Below are 23,839 nucleotides of genomic sequence, written 5' to 3' on the forward strand. Positions count from 1 at the left end.
AGGGATCTGAAGATATCGATCCCAATCTGCCGCCTTCGCGACACAGGCACCGACGAATTCAACAATAACGGCAACAACGAGTTCGACAAGCAGAATAACGGCGTGACGCTATAAACGGCCGTCTCCTCTGCCGAGCTGGGGCGAGTTGACAACTACAGAATAACGGTAAGCACAGCGGAGGAATTCGTCATTTGGTAGAAGGAGAACTTGTTGTTTCTACATCTTCAACGGCGGCGATTCCACCGACTCGGGTTGGGCTTGACGCTGTGTCGACGAAAATGTGCCAAGACATGTCACGATGCCGACAAGCAAACACTGTCCAATATCAGACTCATCAGTTCGTCGGTGTAACGGACGCTTTTCGCGGAGACGGCACGTCAACTACTTGATCTGTTGAGCGGGACGCCGAGCCTTGGGTGCTCCTCCGTGCAGGGGCTGGTTCGCTTCTCTCTGATAAAGGAACAACTGGCATTTGGAGGAGAGGCGAGCAGGGCCCGGACGGGAGCGAAAGGGTCCGTTCCGACAGAGGATCAACACCGATCTTGCGCCCGCTGCGGCAGGAGCAGCGGCAAAGGGTCCGACGCCTCGGAGGGAAGGGCGTGGAAAAATGCACTAGGCAATAGAAGCATCGACCAGCGTCTTTCTCTATTTGGCTCTGGCTCGAATCAAGCTGAATTGCTAAGTTGACCTTCGACGCCGACCATTGACCAGGTCCCACGAATCTGTTTCATGGAGCTCACTCTTTCTTTGCCCTCACTCGCGAGCGGGCGTTTTCCCCTCCCCCTCTCCCCTCCTCCCTCTTTCCATCCATGCGAAGCCAACTTGTCCTCGCCCCCGCCGTTCTCCTCCCATGCAACTGAAGGAAAATCACTGGATCGACAACAACAACGACACGTGAGACATTCAGGCCCGAGTTGGAGGCCACGCGAAACGGTGTCACCGGGCTGATGCCTCTCCAATCTTTTCGGCCTCCGTTGGAATGCCATAAAAATCGAGCCGTGCTAGTGATTCGGAGCCCGAGCTGGTCCCGTTCCTCCCGGATAGATGTTTCTCGTTGAACGGGAGCTCGGGCGGATTTATCCGAAATGAAAGAGCTCCGGATATAAGGACACATTTATTCGATGGGAACGATTTCCAGACAAACATTACTAACATTACTGAGCACTGAGCACACACATAAATAATTTCCTCCTCCAGGGAAGTTTCCGGCGACCAGAAGTCCTGCGACCGACGCCGGATTGTTTGCAAACTTGCTTGAACTTTCCTCAGAGTCCTCACGCACGACGAGACACAATTTCTTTTTTCCACGAAAATTCCTCCCACTAATGTTTCTTCAGGGATGCCGCGTCGAGGAGATCGCCATGACCTCCTCCGAAATGTCCGAAATCTGCGGGAAGATGAGATATGGAGTCGGCCGCATCGAGAGGCGCATCCAAGCCCATATCGAGTTTGCCGTGACCGGCGTCGCCACCGAAGTCGGCACTCAGGCCATGATCGAGAATGGGAGCATCGTGCCCGAAGTCGTTATGACCGAAGTCTTCGATAGGGGCCTCAAGATCGTGATTACCTCCGAAATCAACGTCTCCAAAATGACCCTTGAGACCATGCCCGAATCCTATGGGCTCCGAGAACATCGCCTCGTGGTGGTGGTGACCGTGGTGATCGAGATGGTCGTGATGGTCGTGATGGTGATCGAGGAAATCGTGATGTCCATGGTGCCCATGGTGGTGTCCGTGATGATGGCCGTGGAACTTGTGCAACCTGCAAAAAGCCAGTCGACCTCACTCACGTGCAATATGGAAAATCAAGATTCAGACACCGCTGCCCATAGATGGGATTCCGGATTCCGAATCGACTCTTTGAGTATGGACTATATGACGAGAGCCCTGGGGCGAGGTTCTGCGGTTTCGCGGAGGTTCCGCAAAGCATGAAGGTCTCGCCGAGCAGAGGAAACGAGTTGTTTGAATCGAATTGCTGACCAGGGCACAGGCTTCCTGATTGACAATATCCGGCATGGATTCCGCTGAATCGATGCAAAGCCAAATCGAAAACATCATCAGCGTGTACTGCTAGATGGAATTGTGCGTTGGAATGGATCTTGTGCTCAGAAAAAAAAGGGAGCTGTTCACAGAGATTGGCTGCGGAGAGGGTGTGGGACGATGTCAGTCGGAGCGACATTCTCGATCCACTCGTCGTGGAACATCCCTGCCGTATTACACTATTCGGGTCACGCGAATTGGTAAATACTACGGGCAGGTCCCCGGACCCCATGCGGTCGTTCACAGCTCGAAAAGACTCTCACGGCCCGCGGGTAGTGTTTTCCACTCCGAGGCAGAGACGAAGTAGTGGCATCTCATGGTACTACTCACTCATGGACGTGGGTATGGTGCTTCTTCTTGTGGGCCACAATTGGGATCGGTAGAGGCAACGGGATGTGGAGCGGGGTTTTCATGATGCTCTGTAAATATACGCGATGGCTACGGTTACGGCACGCGAACCGGACGGAAATATATGAAGTTGTCATACGGCTGCCCTCTTCTCGGAGAGCGACAGTTGCGTACCTTCGCCAGGATGAGTCGGATCAACTTATGGTGGCCGAAGGCGGACACATGACAGGCCAAAAGGACAACGGACGCGAAAAACAAATTGACTGGACGCATTGCAGACGGTGAGCTGCAAGGAAAACCCTTTGAGTACGCGTGACAACACGTGGCTTTCCCGAGTGTCGATTCCGAGCCCGCCACCCCTCAGTTCCTCAATGCAAAGGCTTCCGAATAATAAACAGAAGCCGTAGTTGAACCGAGAACGAGGACGAGTGGGGTAGGATGTTATTCCTCAGTGTGCTGTAGATACTTTTCAATTCCACGGTTAAATTCATGAAGCCTCCCAGGCGTTCGTCAGAGACAGTGCCTCTAGCCGTGGGAGACCGAAAGAGACATCGACTTGCGAATTCCTCACGGCGGAGTGAGGAACGTGTAAATGCTTTTAAATCAGAGACACAGGCTTGAGGTCACACACAGAGGTCTCCAAGCTCCGGAAATGTCACGGGTCGGGCTCGTAGATCTCCTTTGTACTCCTCAACTCATTTACGAAGTCACTACGTACACTACTACCACCAGGACGAACGATGACAGGCCACGACGACGATGCCGTACAACACTGACAATATCCCGGATTTGGTGCCATTTTAAGGATCGCGCGAGAAGAAGCACGTGATCGCTTTCACTCAGTTCTGTGCGTCGATCATCCAATGGCGACTTCCGAATACGCCGCTTCAGTTCGACGCACGGCGGTTTCGGATGCCAGCCATGGGTTGTTCGCGACGACCCTTTAGGGGCCAATCGCGTCGATCCACAAGCTGTCTGTAGACGGCGGATTTTACGTGAATAGCCGTCTGTCTGCAAGGCAACGCACACACGAGAGAATAACGCAACACGCTTCGTGACGGAAAGCTCGGAAACGATTTTATGTTTCTAATGACGGACGAAGTGTACGCGATCCAAGCTCGGTCGTCGAGCTCACAGTATTCTTCTGGATTCCCTCTCTATCCGGCAGAAGGTCAAGGTCAGCACGTCGGATCATCCAAAGAGTTCGGACACCGACGAGGCTCCATCTTCTGGTCCGTCAGTAGTAATAGTGGGTTGGCGGCTCCCAATCCTAGCTCGCAGCGGGGCAAGGGATCTCGCTGACCGACATTGCTTGCGGGACGAGTCGGGGTCTCTTCTGCTCCCGTTCTCACTGGACCCCATGTAAGATAGACCAACGCTCTTCCGATCCTGAAAATATTCCCATCCTTGTCAGGGCAGTTCCCGGAGAATTCGGTGGCTAGCTGCCTGATCGAGTTGTCCCATGGATCAGAAAATCATCGATTGGAATTGAAATCTGACGGGGAAGTTGCCTCGTTCAACTGCCATCGTAAGTTTTCCCCCTAATTCGCTTTCCTCCGTCGAAGTCTTCATGAAAAACGGAACGATCCTCCTTGTCTAGCGAATCCGGAACATTCACCCGCAGATGAGAATCTATCGGCAACGCGGGGGGTACGACCGCTCGCGCGGCAGACTTCTCCTGTTTTCGCCCCGAGACGGAATTTCGCATTCCGCAAGTCTCATTCAACTAATGAATGGGCTGCCAGACCAATGAGATCAGACTCACGAGCGATCTGTTGGGAGTTCACGTCGCCGGCTCGGCGAGGAACACTACGACTGGAAGAACGTCAGATCGTAACTTGTCTAGTTTATTCCTTTTGATTGCTCGGATATCTGTCACTATCGAAGATGAGAGCATGGGGTCTGAGACTTCTCTAGGTATGTATCGAATGTTTTATCATCTCATTCGTCCGTCCTTCAGATCCATCTCAGGGTTGTCGACGGGGAATGATGTCGGTCAAGCGTATAACTACGATATCTTCAGCTTTGCGATCTACGCCGTGCATGACTGGAGTCTCCAAGAAGTAGAGCGCGTCCGAGATGGAGATGGATATTCTGGATGGATGGAGACTGTTCACTCCGAGTTCCCGCTCGAGGAACGTTTATCATTTTTCGATGCGCGACAGCTGTTCGGAGAATCGTTGCGTAAGCTCGACGGCTGAGCGGCGCGGTCTCAGCAGATCTGAAGTCGAATAGTATCGCCGTATTTACCGTGGTATGGTCGAGGGTTGGGGCTCAAGATGCGACAATTGGTCGCTCCCTACGAAAACTACGGATAGCTCCCTTTTCATAACTTTGGGGAAATTATTCACTGTCCGTGTCCCTCTCGATAATATTTCTGGTATGAGGATACGATTATCCAGAAATGATCTTGTCAAATAAGAAAATCGGTCTGATGCCAGGAGCCGTAATTAATTGAGGGATCGATGAGATCAAGTTGGAAGCTTTATTTTCGTGACCTTCTCCTCAGATCGAGACGAGCGCAGTGTTTTTCGTGGTCCCATGCCAGCCGGGGAGAAAAAGCGCCTCCAGTTTCGGCAGCGAACTCCGAGAGATCGAATGAGTTACGACGGGGGTATGGTGGATCTGAAGCCCCATTTCGTAATGAGCAATTGGGTCAGTCTAGATCAGCTCCACCGCTGATCAAATTTGAAATGTGTGGAGAAGGAAGCCGCCCCACATGGACCGATCGTGCGTGCCCTTTGACTGACGAAGCTTGTCACAGCGTCTTATTCAGCGTCCGCATCCGAAGACGGCGTGTTCGTTGCCGTTTATATCGATCGGGTTATCTGGGGTTATCTGCTGACGCCGCGGCGGAAGTCGCTTTCCCGTTATAAATAACTAATCTATGCTTTCTTGATCATCATCATCATCATCCATAGCGCAATGATCTTGATTACTGTAACGATGGATACACCTCACGAATTCCGTCCAACGAGTCTTGTACCTATCTTCGGTGGCTCCTTCCATTCAGAGTCCCTGAAAATAATTATCTAGCTGGAAAATCAGGCCAGCTTCAGAGCAGAACGAAAATGAAGGTCAAACTCATTTCGGAGCTTCCCGATTTCGTCTTGGGAGTTGGTTTTTCACTCCCAGAACGCTCAGAAATGCTCCGCTCGAAATTAGGGCGGACGTCCGGCGGCAAATTGTGTTCACGATCCGATTCTTCCCAAAACAGGACACACTTTTCCCCGCACGGTCCTCGTCGTTCGCTGATTGTAGGTAAGCGGACAAGAGAGCCGACTGGCGCGACGCATGACAACTTCCGACAAGCTGACCGATCCGTTATTTTTGCCGCCGCTCTGAACTCTGATAAATCCCCGCGTGACGAGTTTTTCGTAGGAGACTCTGGCTCCATCGCCTGAGATCCGAGTGGAAAGTCGAGCTATCAATGACTCGTCAGTGGAGAGAAATCCCAGTCTTGGCGAGAGATTAAGGGAGCTTTCTGGAACTCGAGCCTCCCGCGAAATTCGGCCTCGATCTGCCTCCCGTACCCGTTCGGGAAAGACAGCGGCGAATTCCGGCGATTAGGAAGAACGAAATTCTGCCCTTGCCTCCGCAGCTGATTTTGTTCATCCGACGAGATCATCTGTCTTCCGTTGAAGATTCTCATCGAGGACAACCATGGGTGTGGGCTTTCTGCTTCCCCCAACCCTTCGATCGGCCCAATGCAGCACAAAAGAGCCGATGCTCAATTCTCTACGGAACGCGTGCCCGAGAGCGAGATTGTTCCGATATGACAGCGATCTTTGTGGTCGGGAGAGGAAATGCTCCGAGAGGGCCCGAGCCGATTTCCCAAAGTCGCTTGGTAGATAAAGCTCCTTCTGACTCTGGTTCGCTGGATCAAGCAGAAAAGTCTTTCAGGGAAAGGAAAGTTTCGTGAGCTTCCTTGTCTGAGAGCCTGTATCCAAGCTCGGTCTCTCTTCGCAGTGTCTCCTGCGATATCATTTATCAAGATCTTTTCTGAACAAACCACGAAAACTACCTGCTTTGAATCTGAGGGTAAATACCTCCTTAGAATGTGGGAGTCGCGGTGAACTCATGCAGCTTCAGGCGCTTGATCTTCTGACCCCCAAAGCCGTCATTCCGAACACCAGAAATAGAGCTCGGCGAAGTTCGGTGCGACGAACACCCTCGAAACGGATCCCCATGTCATAAGACGGTAAGGGAAAGCTACTTTTTGTTAGACTAGCGTGTACTTCCCAATCCCTCGAGGTGAAAGCGGATCGAAAGGTGCGCTCGAGTATTCGCTGCAACGAGGTTCGTAGTCGAGTGTACTACGGACTACGGACGCCATCCCCCCGGGGAGTCGATCACATGATGAAAAACGCCATCGATATAGCTCGATCGACATGAATGAGCTTGATTGAAGCCGGTACAGGCCATTTAGGCGAAAAGTCAAGAGGGCGCGAGCTCCAGTTGGGCGAAATGTCATTTGGGCGAAAACCTATTTTGGCGAATCCCATTTGGGCGAAATGCCATTTGGGCGCCGAATCGGTAGGATCTCTCATGGGAGGAAGCTGATCACTCATGGGAAATCGACGGGAAACAGGACCTGGTGATCGCAAGAATGAAAACACCTTGTGAATGCGCTCCTCGGCGCAGCGTCCGGAAGTTTACTCTTGGCTTATCGTATTCTCGTTTTCATTGCCATAGGCGACATATGCCACCAACTTTGTTGGCACACGGCGGACTGATGCTTAATCTCGTCAATTTTAAATTACGCATCTTTTTACGAAGACGAGCAGAACTTGTCGAACCACAAGTTACGACTCCATGAAGAAGTTGTGCGCGATACCCATCAGATACTCCACGTGAGTCCTGTTCGAAAAGTCCCGCACGATCTCTAAAATCAGAAAGCGATCATCCTCGCGTTGAGCGCGAATTCTTCGTCATTACTATACCTGTTGAAAGCATTATCGGGGAAGAAGATTGAGAGGGTGCTATGATGGAATTAGGGCTGGAGCTGGCGAGCCGGATCAGAGGAGTCCTCTCTCCAAGATTCGAATAGAAATCGAAACGAGCATATGAAATCCTTCGGCATGTCCAGTCGATCCATTCATCCATTCATCGATCAGCTCAGTGAACGGGTCTTACCGACTCATAAGCCCTTCTCCCGCCAGCTTGAGCTTGATGTTCTTCACGAGGTGGGAGAAACAGCCATCCATCCTCGTATCGGATGAGAAAACGCTGCCCACGGCGTTCATGACAGCTCTTTCGAAGTCCATCACCACGGAAAGAGGACTCACTCAGAGCCGGCCACGCGTTCTTCAGGAGACTCAGCGCCCTCGTGTAAGTTTCAGCGGTCTTGTTCGGAAGCCGCGCGTACGCGACCGGGAGGACAAACTGTGACCGTTCGGATAGCACCACGAAAATCTGGAGGGCGGTCAATGGGAGCTGAATGGATTGGCCAGAATGAAGCGATCCACAAGGGATCCTCCTTAGCGGAAACCGCTTCCCTGGGTCGACCCTTGCGAGCTATAAGTACCTGAGAAAAAGTCGGTGGGGAAAGACTGATCCCATCGACGAATAGCTTCTGGACTAAGCCTATCCACTCTCTGGTGGACTCTCTTCCGAAAATGATTATGCGGTCGACATCTCCTCCACCGCTGTCAGCTACGACGGAATTCTCGAATCGTCCGGGCTCGAATTCATATTCGCGGTAGTGTTCTGGAATTACTATGGAACTCCTAGATTCGTTTGCCGGAGTGTTTGAAATGGCGTTCATGAGGCGGTTTATCATCCTCGCTATGACCGAGCGCTCCGGGAGTCGTCCGAGAGTTGCTCTCGAAGCCATGAGAAACGCTGAGGGCATCACCGACGATGGTGGTTCACTTGTTTCTTCACAGCCCGCCCTACGCCGCCTTAGATCGGCGGGCGTCCCTATCAGCGGTCTCCTAAATGTCTACAAGGCCTGTTTCCTCCCGGTTCTTCGCTATGGCATCTCGGTCTGGGGCGGAGCCCGCAAGGGAACGATTAGGTCCGTTCAGGTCCTGCAGAATACCGCGTTGCGAGCCATGTTTGGTAGACGTCGCTCCGAGTCGGTTTCAGATCTGTACTCGAAGTACGATCTCCTCAACGTCCGGCAACTTGCATTGCTTGCAGTTGCTTCAATGGCCCATAGGGTCAATTTTGGGAGAGCTCCCGATGACATCTCCCCGCCACTCGACGCCGTAATCCCGTTGCGACCCACTCGCAGACCAACGGTATTTGAGGCCCCAAGGACCAAGACTGTTCTTGGCGGTCAGTCGATTTTCTCCAGGCTCCCTGCCGCCTGGCAGTCACTGCCGAGAGACCTCCGAGACATTCGATCAGCTAAAAGATTTAGTTGGGTGTTATCGAGCCGCATTCTCAGCGGCCAGGTTGTTTTATAGGAGCACTTACTTATTCTGCTCGACCTTGTTAATTACTTCCATGTACATTTTTTTTAATATGTGAACTTCAGCAGTGTATAACTTGCAGTTCCATCAATAAACAAAACAACAACAACAACAACAGCGTCGCTTCATGGCTTCTCGGACTTCCGTGGTCTCGACTCCCGAAGGGTCGACCGGATCCGTGTGTGACCCTTTCGTACTGACGACCTCCCCCGGCTCAATAGAGGTGTACGCTCTAGCGCGGCACGGACAAGAAGCGTTCTTATACATGCACCGCCAACTCTGGACACTTCCTCCGCCTATCACACGGTCCCGGACGTACATCCAGCCTCCGTGAATAAGCTTTTCACGCCCTTTCTGAGTCTTGGTGATATTCGAAGCCATTTTTATTCGATGAAATTCCACGACGGATCACAAAACAAATTCGAGCGTCAAGGAACGATGATCACGGCGACTCAGAATCGTTCGAATTTCGATCACACGGCGGTCATTATTGTTTAAGTCTCTCCGACTCTCATTCACGAGACATCCACTCGTCACTGCGCACAGCGGGCACATCCTCGATGCCCCTCTCGAAGGCAATAGAGGTCTCGTCCCGAGATAATTGCCTACGATTATCCATTCTCGTCGAGTGGGATGTTCATAGATGCGGGAAGACAATCTTCGTCGACCAGCCTATTCGGCTGCTGGACGGCATGGCTGAAGCTCCGAAGGAGTCAATCTCTGCGTCTACCATATTAAAACACGAATCACTCTCGAGGTATCTCTCCGATGATCTTCGCGCCCAAATGACTTTTCGCCCAATTGGCGGTTGCGCCCAAGTAGAATTCGCCCAATTGGCAGTTGCGCCCAAATAGAATTCGCCCAAATGGCATTGCGCCCAAATGGCACTGCGCCCAAATGGCACTGCGCGCAATTGGAGCTTGCGCCCTTTAGACTTTTCGCCCAAATGACCGTGGCCGATTGGAGCAATACAATGAAAACACTCCCTCCGTAGTGCAGCGAAGGAACAAGAACATGGCGCTGACTCCACAGAAGCCATCTCGATCCATTCTGGTATGTGCAGAATGATGATGACGGTGCTCCAGGTCGATGGATAGACTGGAGAATCGAATCGATTGCAATTGGCAAGAGTCCACTCAGAGACAGGTCGAGGAAATGTACGGATTCGAAAGATTCCGATATCCCGCCCTGACCTTGCTGGATCCCGGAATCGTCGATGCTTGGAATTCACACGACACGTATGATCTGGTTCTCTCTTCCACCAACCCCTGGAGTGAATGTGGATCGAATGGAAATTTAGAGCACCTACCGTAGCAGCCGTGGGCTTGCGCCCATAAAAGAGCCACCGAACAGTTTCGATCAACAGAGATAATGTTTATTTACAACAAAATAATCTACAACTCCCGACAGACAAGTTGAATCAATCACATTGATAGATTGTTTTAATTATTGAAGATGAACTGATCTGACTGAGATCCCGAGCTTTGACTGTGCCTTCGTTTGTCGGTTGGTCCGCTGGTCGCTCGTCGATGCCAGGTCTGCGAGAGGTCGTTTCTCGGCGATCAACTCCGAGGGAAGAGCACATAATTCAACTTCGAACATTTTAAATAGATAGTCCTATAGCGGGCCAGCTTAACAAATCGTTGTCTCTCTTTTCCTCTCTCTCTCTCAGCCTCAACATTTGTTGCTATTGCGAAACAATTTGAAACCTATTCCCGCGTCCGATAGAGTGATCGTGAGACGCTCAGCCTGCGTCGTTCCTCGGTCGCTGCTGCCGTTGGCGTTGTCGCAGGTCTCCGTCAGGAAACCATCGCTCAAGGGATTCGTTCTTCTAGTGATCTAAATTACAGTCTCTCTGTTGATATCGCTCCGATATTCGTTCGCCGCAAGTCGCCTTGTGTGTGGTGTTCCACCGATACACAAAGAACTTCAAGCATGCACACCTGAATTAGAATTTTGCCGTCTTTCCTTGTCGATACCATTCGTCATCATCTTCAAAATCACCCTTCTTGATGTCGTGGTTGTTTGCGTTCTTGTTGGTGGTCTTCTTGTTGTTACTATTACTTCATCGAGAAAATCAGACGGGATTACGATACGGGTAAATGAAGAAAAAATTCATGAACTATCCGAGGGAAAAGAGGCGAGTCGGGCTTTGCCAGGAATTCAATCCGCCGATACGTGGTCGAGTGCGAGTACTCCGCATTGAGCAACCCAAAAAACGAGACGAGTGCTTTCGTCCCCGGTTCCGTTTCGTGAAACAGATTTTGAGATCTAGCATTCGCCAATGTGGATTCAATCAATCAATATTAACCACGGATACTCCGATAAATTCTCCGCTGAAAATTTCGATGGAATGTACCACCCAATGCGTATATCGCGAAATTTCTCGTACAATTTTTCACATGCGTTACAGGCGTCTCACGCTCCTGGATAGAGCAGCGCGGCAGCTACTGCTGGGTCGGTTTCGCAACGAGGACCCTCTCGGGGAGCAGAGTGAGGGATAGTCCCTGTTTTCAAATCGAAAGCAATAAATTATTGTGCTTCGGATGAACACGTCGCTATGAATTTAAGGTATGCTAACGTATAGTCTCGCACCGGATGTTTTCAGTATGTATCCCGATGTTACATCGTTGGGTTACCGACCCAGAGCCTCTTTGAGGCATGAAGCTCCGAGCTACAAGGTAATTCCCGCGTGGTCCCGCGGTCTTTCCCAGTCCGACGAATAATCCCGTCTATGAACGTCGATATCGAATAAATTGGTGTTGCTGCCGAGGTACTTCGTGTACTCCGGGAGGTTTCTCTTTCGCTCTCCGCGAATCTTCGCTACTCCTGTTGACTGCTGAAACTGCTGCTCCTAATGCTAAGATTTCGCTCGCTGCCAGTTGTGCAGCTCTCCGGAAGACCTCATTCCTGACTCTGGGGTCACACCTCACACGTAAACGACATTGATGCTCTGCTCTCAAAGCGAGATCATCAGCGTAGACTGAACCCGTAGGGTTACAGGTTTGCTGCCACTTCTTCTTTGCTGCTCTGAAACTGAGACGGAGAACATCGTGAGAATGGGACTTCTCGTTCGATTCGTGTGAGTGTGAGTCGAACGCCGTGATAAGCGGCGGAGGATGCATGAGTTCGATTCGCGTTCCCTGAATTAAGGATGCGGATCCCCATAGCTTCCGGAATCGATAGCCCAATCTCGAAACCCCGTGTCGTAATCGTTCCGCGCAAAGAACGTCCGAATGGTGATCATGAATCGGGAACCATCTTCCTCTTCTTCTCAACGGTCAATGAGTTTATGATAGCGCTTCGGACGGTGGGAGTGTAATCATTGAATTTCTCACATGCATGGCTGACCGTACAGTTTCGCGCATCTCGAGCGGAATTCCCTCGCAGAACACAAGAGGACTCGGATCAAGAATGAGCTTCGGAGGTCATGGGATGGGACTGGCAAAATCCCTCCCGGTACAAGCGATCGCAGTCGATCAGACGATTGCCGAAAGGAACTTTCAGACGACGACAAAAGAGAGAGGCGTGGAGATCCCAGCGAGATAATTACCAAATGTGAACATCTTCTGACAGGAGACCCAATTACGAAACTCTACTTAAGGAATTAGCCGCCAGGACTTCGAGTGCTCTCGGGGAGTGGCAGCTTCTCACATGTGTTTGTCTCTCGCCTTACCCCCGAATCAAGCGGTTTGTTTCGCTGTAACAAACATTGACATCACTCCGCTGATTGACGAGGGATTACATGCCTAGTTGGAGCTCTTCATCGAGCGCAGGGCTCCAATAGGGGGGAGGAGAGTTCTCGCCCGGATCGGATGCATGACAGGACAATTTTTTGGGATATGGTGCTTCCGGAAGCCTAAGGGAATGCTTACATCGAGAGCTCCGGAGGGTTCGACTTTAGCTGTCACGGCGACAACAGGCATTACCACAACGTGGTGTCGCTCATGAAGCAAGTATTTGAAAAGCTCGTATGTTGACCATGCGATGGCAGTCGACGGCATCTGGTACATCACTCTGGCTTGGAGACCCTGGAAGAAGCGAAAACGCAGATTTAGAAATGGAACCGCTTATCACTCAATTCGACTATCGGAGTCTTTGGCGTATTGCTCTAGATAACTCACTCTGACGAAACCCGGCAATCCGCAGCATAAATGGATTGTCGACGCCGCGTGCCAGAGACCACGGATCCGCGATTGTTTCGTTGCCTCGAGCATCGTCACCTCCTGAGTATTGAGGAGGGTTTTGCACACGTCCAGCGGTGTCGTGAAAGCAGCGGCAAGTGCTCCTGCCGCTGCGCCGCTGATCATGTGTGCCGACGGATTGTAGGTCCGCGAGGGATTCGTCCACTGCAAGGAGAACAGTCATTCGATTAATCTTCTGGGACAGCTCAATCAGTCCGCAAAGTCAGACTGTGGTCTCAGGAACCGTATTATGAGGACATCCGGACATGCGGAACAGCTCCTGTTTTTTGACAATAGCGTCGGCTAGCCCGGAATTGTGATGGGTGCTCAATCTTCGACAGCGGTGTCCGTGGACAAACACTAATTCAAACAGCTCTATTTCACGGGCAGAAATCGCCCCCTGCCGCTTCTCAAGACTGTCGCTGTTGAAAAATGTAAAAGCGGAATGAGGGTTCGGCGCGGGACGATGTAACTACCGGTCATCTTTCTGTGACCTCCTGCATTGGAATATATTGGATTGGATCCGCTTCGTTCCGGACAAATATTCTTCGAAAAGTAAATAGAGAAAAAGGCAGGAGGGCGAAAATCAGAAACCCGGCACGGGGTATACCCATGGTCAACGTACGACAAATGAGCTATCTTCCCCCCGATTTTGTCCAAACCGAGCTGAGAATCCCGCATCCCAGCCTGTCCCGCGGAAATTTTCGAAAACAGGGAGGAACGAAAATTCCTCAAGGATCTCGCAATCGGAGGATCGCTTCGAACGATTCCGAATTCTCTGAACGAGACCCCTCGATCCTCGAATGCCGCACAGGGCACAGCACCGAATCTAGTCGGACGATCGTCGATCTTGGAGGGTCAGCATGACGCAGACGGCCTGGCTGACGAATGTCTGAACTGAGCTTGGTTATTCCCCCGCCGAAATATCAAGTTTAATCCGGGACGTGTCGCTGACCATCTATTTGTTTCAAGGTCCGAAATCCAACTTGGAGTCTCTTGATGGATTCCGGCGGAGCAACGGCTGAGTGGACGGGACATCAGGACTGAGAGCCAACGTCAAGTGGTGCGAACAGCATTGGGAGCCCCCGTCGTCGCTCCCGAGAGACGGCTCCGAAGTCGGAGTCGGCGATAGTATCCGAATTCCGGTCACTGCGGAGCCTGTTCCAGTGGGGGAGCAGATCCCCCTAGGTTTTCATGAATGCCATTCCATTGGGCCTGGCTGCGTAATCGAGCTCCCGACGCGAGCTTATCCGCTTGATCGGTATGAGCAGCGCGCAGAATAATCATCTGATCGACTCCCACTATCGATGCCCGTATTGAGTGGAGATACCCCCGGTCTACGGTCCTCTTCTCGACTTGTTACCATTCGATGCTAACCAAGCCCAAAGGTCGGGATGCGAGCAGCTATACCGCTGAACCACCTTGACAGCACCTTGGTTGGACATCGAAGTAAACATCGGACTCGCCCACGATTTCTTCATCACGAGGATTGAGGGAGAAACGTCGAGAGTCGAGAACCGCCAATATCAGCTCAATCGAAAATATCTCCTTAGCCTGCGTGAATAGAACATCCACAAAAACTCCGATGCCATGCAACCGTATGAATTCCCGAAATATGAAACCGAATGCGCGAAAGTCCTGCGAGCTATTTGGGTACCCGAGGATAAATGAGCGTCTCCGTGGATAATGTCTTTTTTTGACCCTCTATCTGGCATATGATTCAACAGCACAAGGGTAATTCGAAGCTTTCGTCGTTAATTTGTCGCCGCATGTACCGGCGGTCCGATGCCTCGGGCATTCGGACAGCTTCCGGGCGATAGCGTCTCGACATTATCGTCCGACGTAACAATCGCGATTTCCAGTATTTCTCTTTCGGATTGTAAATTTAGCAGAGAACAGAAAATTCTCTATCGTCCGAATGATCGCTCATCACACTCTTGACATCCGAATGCACAAACAATAGATCTCCACGTCTTAGTATCGTAGATCTGTATTTTTTTCTGCTTTGATCGATTCAAGAACCCTTCACAGAAGGCGAGAAAATGTCGATGGATTCGCAAGAGCTTTGGGGGAGAGTCGATGACGCCTCTCTCATGATCGCTCTCGAATTATTGCTTTTAATTGCACTGTTCGGAGAGAAAAATAACGGACAAAGTTCCCAAAGCGGGACGCGAACCAGCAGTCACACACCACGCCTAAGGGTGATCGTTCCGCCGTGTTCAAATGAGCACTGTGATGTTATAATTGCAGAAACTCTGGGCGGATTCGCCCCAGAAGGCCAGCACAGAAAACGTATCTTTCCGTTTCCGTTGCTCGTTGACGCTGACGCATGACGAACAGCTCGTTCGCGTCAACAATTTCTCGCGATTGATATATTTTCACGACCCTTACTTGGCGCTAAACAAGGACTCCTGTGATCGGGTTTGTTCTCGACGTTGTCGCTTTCCTGTCCCGAAGCCATCGATAATTTAGTCGGGTTGGCATCGCACATCGAGCCACTACTCCATCTGTCCACCTCTCGCTTGAGGGACCGAGAAAAGTGAAAGGTTCGAGACACTCACGACAGCCGAAGGAAACCAAATGAAAGAGACGGATTAGGCTTGCGAAACGGAATCCGTTAGACATGATGCGAAAACCTCCTCCTTCTCCCGCCGTCAGAGCCTCAGCGAACTTCACAACGGGAATAGATTACGGCAACGCAAAGATTCATGGAAGTGAATCTTTTACGACGAGAAAAAAACCTGTTACTTCCAGAAAATTTCCGAATGGTTCCGATAAAAGACACGCTTGTTTCCGAAGCCGGCCGGTCTGCCTGCCCGTTCGCCATGTGGCCTATTCTTTTCGCCCCTGGTGTTGAAAGCGCGTGACGTAAGTTTTCGAGCAAGCTCACCAGTGCTCTCCTCCGACTTCTGCTGCGGAGTTGCCTCGAGTCAGGAGAGCGGACGGTCCCTGAGAAATTTTTATCGAATCCATCGTCGCATCAGCGAATTCAGACAAACTCAACGAATCCATAAACTTCGACCAACGTCACGGAAGCACAGGGGCGCATTACTAGTGTTTAGCGAAACCTTCAACGAACAACAGTTTTTCTTTCGCTATCAGAAGAGCTGAACTGATGCCGATAAAATCGGGAGAAACTCGCGTAGAATATTGGAATTCGCTTGTTCGCTTGCATGTCGCTATTTCGCCCGCATTCGTACGGTCAGGTGACCAATCAATAAACAACCGGTGGAGAACGTTGACCTTCTATGCCAGAGATTTTGAGTTAAACGTTCTGTGGGTCGTCTGTCTAGAAGAATGGTCGAAAAATGCAACGGGAGGGGGCGACTCACGATGACTTTCGGCTGGAGAGAATAATGTGTCAAACCTCCTTGTTTTCGGCTTCTTTCCGCGACAGGGAATTTCGTGCATGATTTATCGGACGATCATAACACGGATTTCGTCAGAGATACAGAATCAGGGAACTCGACATCATGAAACTGCCGGTGAGGTAGCAGAGCCGTCAGCGTTCGATCAACACACAAGAAATCGATTTGATTGACTCGGGGGCGAGCTCTTCTCGGAGGGAACCCGAGGCTATTCACATACTCGTGATGATAACGGATCGGATACGCGCTTGAATAAACAGCCGGGTTTCTCGGTGGTGCTCCACAAGGCGGAAGGGACACCATTTCATGGACGAGAACATTTCCTTTCCATGCAGTGTATTCAGCACAATGGCTGTTTCGTTCGCGGCTGGGAGAAAACGACGACTGCGGACACATGGTCGACATCCCAGCCGGACAAACCGAAACAAGAGGGTTAAAACAATGCTTTTCATGAAGATTACGCGCGTTCTCGTACAATGGCAACCCTCGATCGATCACCGACTGCATGAGTTCAATGCTGACCTGATCTTCACCATCCAGATTATCCATTCATGTAGGTACTTTTCGATATGCCGTCATCTTCAGATGCTCAGTTCCTCGAGTCTCACAGAAAAATGACTTTCTCAGCGAAGTACAATGGAATTGGTCCTTGGTCCCTCCTCAAGGAAGGCCTATGACACAACATGCTTCCAAAACAGCGGCTAAGCAAAATGTTCGCTGTCAGATCTAAGGGTGCGTCCAGAAATTTTCCTTTTGCAAATTACGTTTATTCCATTTGGTGTCTTGATTTCCGCAAAATACCTCCGTTCGACAAGCCGCCGTGCGGGCGGACGGGTGTATACATGGCGGCTCGCCTCGATGCCGTTAGATCTGATCGGTTTTGGCTAAATCCACGGCGTTCCGCGCGCTATACAACATGTACGTAGATAAATATCGAAGACCTGGATCCCGAAGCCGAAATCCATGCAGAGATGAGCTTACAGCCGAAGTCGACGTGGTTTGTCGACCCGCCATCGACGGACTTCACTCGAGTGATTCGCGAAAGAGTGCTTTATTTGCTCTAAAACAGAGCTACATTCTAATCGCGTTACTTCAATCGCCGGTTCGCAGCGCGGCTTGTTCCCTTCACTTGAAAAGTTTGTAAACCTCTCGAGAGTGGTTCCACGTTTTCTCGGAACATCCTAGTTCCGACGGTTGCTGTGTCCGAAGGCTTACTCGGAACGATTGAGCGAAAAATTCGCCGCCACCCCCGAAGGATCGTCGATTGAGAGACGCGGGTCTAAATCCTTCACACCTGAATGGTTTCACCGCTAGATTTGGACTGTACCGAAAACAGGAGTCCGTGAAAATTCTAAGGGCTGAACAGCAGCGGTAATTTGATTAGAAATCGGCTGCGCGAATTTCTACTCCGTGGAATCACATCCGAGAGCACCGGCTCTAGACCGCGCAGCGCCAGGGGGGATTCTCCGACATCGGAGAACAGTGACGGATTTTCCTTGCATGAGGGATCGCGGGAGAGTCTACCCGCGGTCACGGTGAAGCCGATGACATGGATCAGCGTTCAGAGACAAGCTACGAAACATGGCCGCCAGAGGCATACGGACGACGGAGATATACGGGTGCTCGGACGGACAATAGTGCACGCACTCTAGCTCCATAAGTTACAACAATTACTCGGGGTTTCAGACAACGCCCTCACAGAGGCGTCAAGCGACATTCATCAGTCGAACGCGCGTCACCACACCCCTCTGAGACGCGAGCCCAGTCCTCCGGAAGGTTTTGCTCGGAATCCCTCGACATACGGAGGTCCGCCGGAACGAAAATTCCCACTAGAATGTCTAGCCCATGCGGGTTTCAGACCGTCGAAGGGTGAGCGCGCTAGTTCGTCTCCTTGACGCTCCAACGGGGAATTCAACGATACCGACGAGAATCACCTTCGGAGCTGACCAACATACGGGACAGCACCGCTCACTCGGACAGCCAGAAATAAATTCTCAATTTATTGCTCTCCATCTGTCTATCTATCGCATAACATAGAGGCAACAGCTCGAAGCGACCCACGGCCAACAATAGGATGCCCCGTCTTCAAAGGATGCTATCTTTTCGTTATCCTCACACCATTCCAGAAAAACACCCAGCTCCGTACGGCCCCGACGTACGTTACTCGACACCCACCTCGATTCTTACGGAGTTCTGCGATCCGCCGCGCGCGCTGCCGAACTCGCTTGACGTTTCTTATAATCATCCGATAGAAGTCTTTCATGCGACAAGCGGCTGTGACAATGCGGTCAGTTTTCTTACCACGAGCCATCGGAGATTTTTTTCGAATAAAAAAATGAGCCTTTCTATCTTCCTCCATAATCTTCAATAAACTGTCCCCGACCCCGACGTCGCAATCGTCAATTGACGGATGCCGCTCATAAGAGAATGCCGGCATCGATCACAGCCTCCGGTGGTCAAGACCGCAAGCATTTCGCAAAACAGAAAGGATAGTTTTGTTGCGACCCCACCCGGTCCGGATTTCTGGTAGAGTGCAACGCGTGGTTTTCACGCGTTCGACCAATTCTGAACTAAATTGAGCCGCTAATATATAATGAAAGTGTGGATTGGACAAAGGAAGGCTGTCTGAGATCGTCGTCACCCAAAAACGCATCAATCACACGGACAAACGAAGTCTTTCGTCTATCCGTCAACGTTCGAGTTCCGGAAAACGCTTGCGCTCCGAGCTATGTTTCGGTCTGGCCGTCGGTCCGCTCATAAGCTGCCTCCTTCAAGATCGGTGCAACGAATCCAGAATCGGGGAATCCCTCCGTCGACCTTCTACGGGGGGCGAGGGCAGCTTATAACGCGGCGGTCCGGCGCAACTCCCCACCATTGAGGAGACAGACCAACTTCGAATTTGCATCGGCGCGCGGAATCATCGAAGTGAAATGTTTAGTAAGGTGTGTTTTGATTGAATAGTGAAGGCTCGGGGATATCCGCAATATTGAATTTAGAGTTCCGAATCTTAGTTCCGTGCGAGTGTATTCAGTTCAGTGCCGTGCATTCCAAGTGTTCTCTCGGTGCTTGTCCCTTAAGCGGATACTTCAAAATGTCTCTTCCGATGGCGCAGAAGAGTCACGTACTCGATCTGTCACGTCCAAAGAATCGATACACCTCCGATTGATAAACTGATCGATAAAACAATCAGGTCTCAGGGGAAGGAGGTCCGCTCGTCCACCTCAAATCCCCCGCGTATTCAATGATTTATTCGGATTCGAGTACGGTAAATCAAAACTTTTCCAACTTTTAGCTCGTGGTTCCCCTGTGCTTCGCCGCCGTGGCGGTGGAAGCCCAGCTTCGTCAATTTCCGGTGCCGAGTCGACTCGTCTACGGACCCACAGTGCCCATCGCGAAAGCCGCCCAAGAATTGGCCTTGGGCTACGCCGCCTCGATGCCTAACGGGATCGTCACGAGTGCCCCGACGAGTTACGGAAGCCGAGTTTCCAAACTGTCTCGGCATAGTGCTCCGAATCCCACGCATGGAGCCTACCCCGCGTCTCTCGCGGTGTCACGAGCTGCATCACCGATACTCTCGGTCCCGCGATATTCAGCGGCCCCAGTTTACCGACCCGCGTATGCAGCACCCATCGCGGCAGCTCCGCTCGTTGCGGCGCCCGCATTTGCTCCAAAAGTCGCGCCCCAGTATTATGCTGCTGCAGTTCCAGAACAAGTATATGCCCCACAGTCGTATTCTTTCGGATACCAGTCTGTGGACGAGCACGGCAACCGTCAATCAAGACAAGAGCAAGGCGACGCCAACAATTTCAAGAAGGGCTCATACTCGTTCACGGACGTTTACGGAATCTCTCGCCGAGTCGACTACGTTGCGGATCACGGCGGATTCCGGGCAACTATTAACACTAACGAGCCGGGAACAGCTCCTTCAGCTCCGGCAGCAGCTCTGTACACAGGACCCGTTGTTCATAGGAAAGCCTAGGCGCGTTCGCGCAATGTGTGAAAGGATTAAGTCGGCTAATAAACATATTTATTGTAACGGAACAAATCGCTTTTCACCTCCAGCCCCGAGCTAGTTCCACATCAGTCGTTCTGCGTTCTAGCTTACCAACGACGACGAGTCTCCGGGACTGTCACCAGCAACGAATCGTCGGTAAATGACTCGGAATCGCGAACGGTCATGCGAACCGTATACCATTCACTTTCAGCGACACAGAAGCCAACGGATTCAGCTGATGGGTGTTTTGGGAACGACTATTCAATTCATTCGATAATCGAGACAAAGGCGGCAATAGCAACGAGTTACCCCCTCGAGCGACGCGCCTCAATTCCTGAGGGTACCTTATCCCGTCGGACATCGAGGATGTTCTCATGATTCGGTGAGCGTATTCTCCCTCTCTCGTCGGACCGTAGGTCCTCGTCAAGTGAGAAATGAGGAACAATCCCGAGGCTTCAATAGACGACGCGGATCAAGAGTCTCAGATTATGACAACAACAACAATCATTCGTGGATGCTCGGAATCTATCGGTTTCAAATTCGCCACGGTTAAACGCTTCTCGGTCCAGTGCCGATCGCTTCCTGCCGGATTTTCGTCCCTTGCACAAGAACCGATGCCATTGAGCGGAAAGTCGGCCTCCGGTGCCTTTGGGGCCGCCTTTCTGTACGCTCATTCACATCGGCAGTACAGTAAGAAATTATCGGGGAAATCACGCCACGGAATTTTTTGGGACTACCTTTATCAGTAATATCACACGGAACTTCTTGCAGGAGCTTGACTTGAAACCGCGATCCAAACGGCGCGTTCAAGCCTAGGGATTGCTTAATATAAGTTGAATTCTGCAAAGATTATATCCGGGGCATGGCTCGATCCCGAACGGTAGCCGCCGACGGCCAGAAGAAACACATCATTAATGGAGGCACCGTCTGCTATTCCGTCCCGCCTGAATAGAATATCCGTATCGTATAGGTCCACCGAAGTCCGATTTCACAGTTCCTGATCGACGCGACGCTATCACTGCGTATGGAGACGACGAATCTCTCTCAACGGATTCGGTCGGACGAAACGATTGAGGAATGAAAATGAAATCAGCACTGCGGAAAAACGCTCAATTCGATACGGAGTCTCGGTGAACCATATCCAGGGAGAGAATTTTCTTTGGAGAGCAGATTGACGAACGACAGTGTTCTCTTCCAGAATTTTTCGGCGTATCGAAGAGAGCCTTCTGCCGAGTAAGAGTCTCGATCTGGGCGAGATTCTCTTACGTCGGAATTTCCGCCTTTTTCAGCGACTATTATGCCGTTCAAGAATCTATTTCGTCAGAATCTGGCGAAAGAAAGGTGCAGAATATACATCGATATCCCCAATCGTCTGACAGGCGGCGTACTTTTTGAGCGAAAGCTCAGTCGGTCGTTAATCTATCGCTAATCCAAGCCCCGCCCTCAGATATCTACCGAAAAGGACCTTCCCGATTTCTCGGCGCAGATTTCTATCCAAAAAAATCAGAATCAGACGCTCGCGACCAAGGCGCGTCGACGACGCGGTAAAGCCCTTAGACGATTATGAGCGCCATTATCCACTGGACGTGTCCTTAAAGCGAATACGATCCGTTCATGACAAAAATATGATTTCATGTCAACGCGCTTGTCGACCGACGCGCTTTGAGAAAAACTCTTGAGCAGGAGAGAATCTCCCATTCGACAATGGGCGTAGCGTCGTCGAGCCGCAGAATGCGGGGAGTATTCGTGAGCTCCTCGTCGTCGAAGAGAATCGAGCAAACCACGTTTTGTCAGGTCGGAGGAAACGCTTGCAAACGAGAGGTGTAAGAACATAATCAGTGACTTACCTCCGTGAGGAATTCATATGTAACAAAATGCACGCATTGGAAGGGTATGTTCATCGACAGTTGAGTTGTGAAAGACCTATAGAAAGCCTTGACGCCTTCGGAGCGCCAGACGTGCGCAAGGCAGTCGGTGCAGCTCTTGTACGGGGAGTTGTACATCTGCATTCTTTGCTTGACTACTTCGGCTGGGTTCATCACAGAGTCATGCATCAATGTTGCCAATCCTCCTGCTAAACCTGGAAATTAACAGAATTCGAAGTTTTAAACCAGCTCCGCACATCTACAATACAACTCCGTGGCCTTGCTGACTCGAAATAATGAGAGCTCGAACGAGACAGATGACGCCGTTCTCACCGGCCACCGATACAGAGGGAAAAATCTGGGCTTTCCCAAAGACACCCAATCAAGAATTCTCCGAGAGATGCGGAGGATCGAACGCAAAGTGCTCTTCCTCCTTCGAAGTTTACGGAGGTCTCTCCTTCTTCCCCCCGCGAGCGTCTCAGCTCTAACAGCGTCAAAGCTTCGAGAACTCCTCCCGGGAATTCCGACAAAAAAACTGCCCACTGCGTTGATTCAAGGTCTCATGAAGTTTGTATTTGGATTGTAACAATGGAAACGGCAGCCGCGAGAAATACAGTGATGAAGACCGGGGAATCCTTATCCGGTTCTTTGATAACATTCAGAAATTCCGTTCGAGTACCCGTCTCCCCCCTTCGATGCTCGCCTGGAGCGAGTATCGGAGAGGCGATGAGTTTATCATCTATCTTTTCATCTGAATCTATTTTGATAGCCTGTGTTCGGGATAACTTTTCATGAACTTGAATTTTCTAAGATGCGGAAGAGTTTGATAGAGTCTGAATCGGGTAGCTGAACAGAGTTGAAGCGGCAAACGACAGCCGCGGCACTGGACTAGTTATTTCTTCCCGAGTGATACAGGGGTATCTTAACACCACCTGCGCATCATGGCAGCCAAGCATCGAAGCTGGGGGAATAATAAAGACGAATGACTCTCTTGATAAGGCGAAGCAGCCTTGAATGAGACTTACTCCCGAGGGGGGGGACACAGTGAGGTATGACATCTCTCGCATGGTGACAGAATGGAAAAATCATTGGCAAACATTCTTCCTCTGTACGCTTCGTCAGATTGTAGAGGGTCAGAATCACATGCAGACAACGAGAACTCAACACTCACACTGACTGATAGGACTTCTCGCGCCGTTTTCCGTCCCACTCAATTGACGTTTCAATTTCTCGTAAGCACTAAAATAAAGCGCGTGAGCGGGTCCTGACCCCACGACAACAGCGGATATTCCTCTAACAGGTCGGAGAGCACCTTCGTATCGTATCATCTTGTATAAGGCATCCGTGACGCCTGTATACCGAGCGCCAGCGATCGGTCGTAAGGACTGCAACCGGGTCTGTAAGAGAAAGAAAGTATTATACTCAATGAGGACGGCGATCGCGAGAGTCTTCTCAGGAGAAAATATCCGAATTCAGTCCCGGCCATCAAATTCGCCGTCGACTTCTGGAGGCATGCTCAGGCCTGCACTAATCTTGCATCTGCATCGCATTTCCGAATCGGGACTTTGATTGAGCTCCCCTATCCGTAAGTCTCTCTCGAGAGGCCGACAAGAAACTCGCGA

At 51.0% G+C, this 23,839-nt stretch overlaps 3 protein-coding genes across 3 annotated transcripts in view; 1 reads left to right on the top strand and 2 right to left on the bottom strand.

Annotated features, from left to right (window-relative positions):
* Nucleotides 1-1,103: 1,103 nt before the first annotated feature.
* LOC100908223 (histidine-rich protein PFHRP-II) lies at nt 1,104-3,155 on the bottom strand. Its single transcript, XM_018639672.1, has 4 exons — nt 3,106-3,155; nt 2,562-2,673; nt 2,370-2,458; nt 1,104-1,761 (listed from the first exon to the last, which is right to left on the bottom strand). The coding sequence occupies exons 2-4, from the start codon at nt 2,658-2,660 to the stop codon at nt 1,323-1,325; spliced, it is 627 nt and encodes a 208-aa protein (XP_018495188.1). The 5' UTR covers nt 2,661-2,673; nt 3,106-3,155; the 3' UTR covers nt 1,104-1,322.
* Nucleotides 3,156-11,725: 8,570 nt separating this feature from the next.
* Nucleotides 11,726-23,839, bottom strand: part of LOC100908364 (mitochondrial iron transporter mitoferrin) — a 14,178-nt gene continuing 2,064 nt past the window's right edge. Inside the window, exons 2-7 of the mRNA XM_018639666.1 lie at nt 23,389-23,614; nt 22,200-22,432; nt 12,931-13,155; nt 12,682-12,837; nt 12,360-12,506; nt 11,726-11,842 (exon numbers count right to left, since the gene is read on the bottom strand). Of these exons, the coding sequence (XP_018495182.1) occupies nt 12,414-12,506; nt 12,682-12,837; nt 12,931-13,155; nt 22,200-22,432; nt 23,389-23,614 (933 nt within the window). The 3' untranslated portion in view covers nt 11,726-11,842; nt 12,360-12,413. The remainder of the gene's footprint in view (nt 11,843-12,359; nt 12,507-12,681; nt 12,838-12,930; nt 13,156-22,199; nt 22,433-23,388; nt 23,615-23,839) is intronic.
* On the top strand, nt 19,238-20,388 carry LOC100908508 (cuticle protein 8). Its single transcript, XM_003743632.2, has 2 exons — nt 19,238-19,300; nt 19,651-20,388. The coding sequence occupies exons 1-2, from the start codon at nt 19,289-19,291 to the stop codon at nt 20,335-20,337; spliced, it is 699 nt and encodes a 232-aa protein (XP_003743680.1). The 5' UTR covers nt 19,238-19,288; the 3' UTR covers nt 20,338-20,388.

Source organism: Galendromus occidentalis, unplaced genomic scaffold, assembly GCF_000255335.2.
Source record: "Galendromus occidentalis unplaced genomic scaffold, Mocc_1.1 scf7180000077450, whole genome shotgun sequence".
Classification (NCBI taxonomy): Eukaryota; Metazoa; Arthropoda; class Arachnida; order Mesostigmata; family Phytoseiidae; genus Galendromus; species Galendromus occidentalis.

What these genes read in the sequence shown, in the direction of transcription:
- LOC100908223 (XM_018639672.1), bottom strand. Translation starts at nt 2,660, where the DNA reads ATGCGTCCAGTCAATTTGTTTTTCGCGTCCGTTGTCCTTTTGGCCTGT. An exon ending in TCCGACTCATCCTGGCGAAG is followed by an intron (nt 2,459 to 2,561) that starts GTACGCAACTGT and finishes GTATATTTACAG; the next exon opens with AGCATCATGAAAACCCCGCT. An exon ending in CACCATACCCACGTCCATGA is followed by an intron (nt 1,762 to 2,369) that starts GTGAGTAGTACC and finishes GGCTTTTTGCAG; the next exon opens with GTTGCACAAGTTCCACGGCC.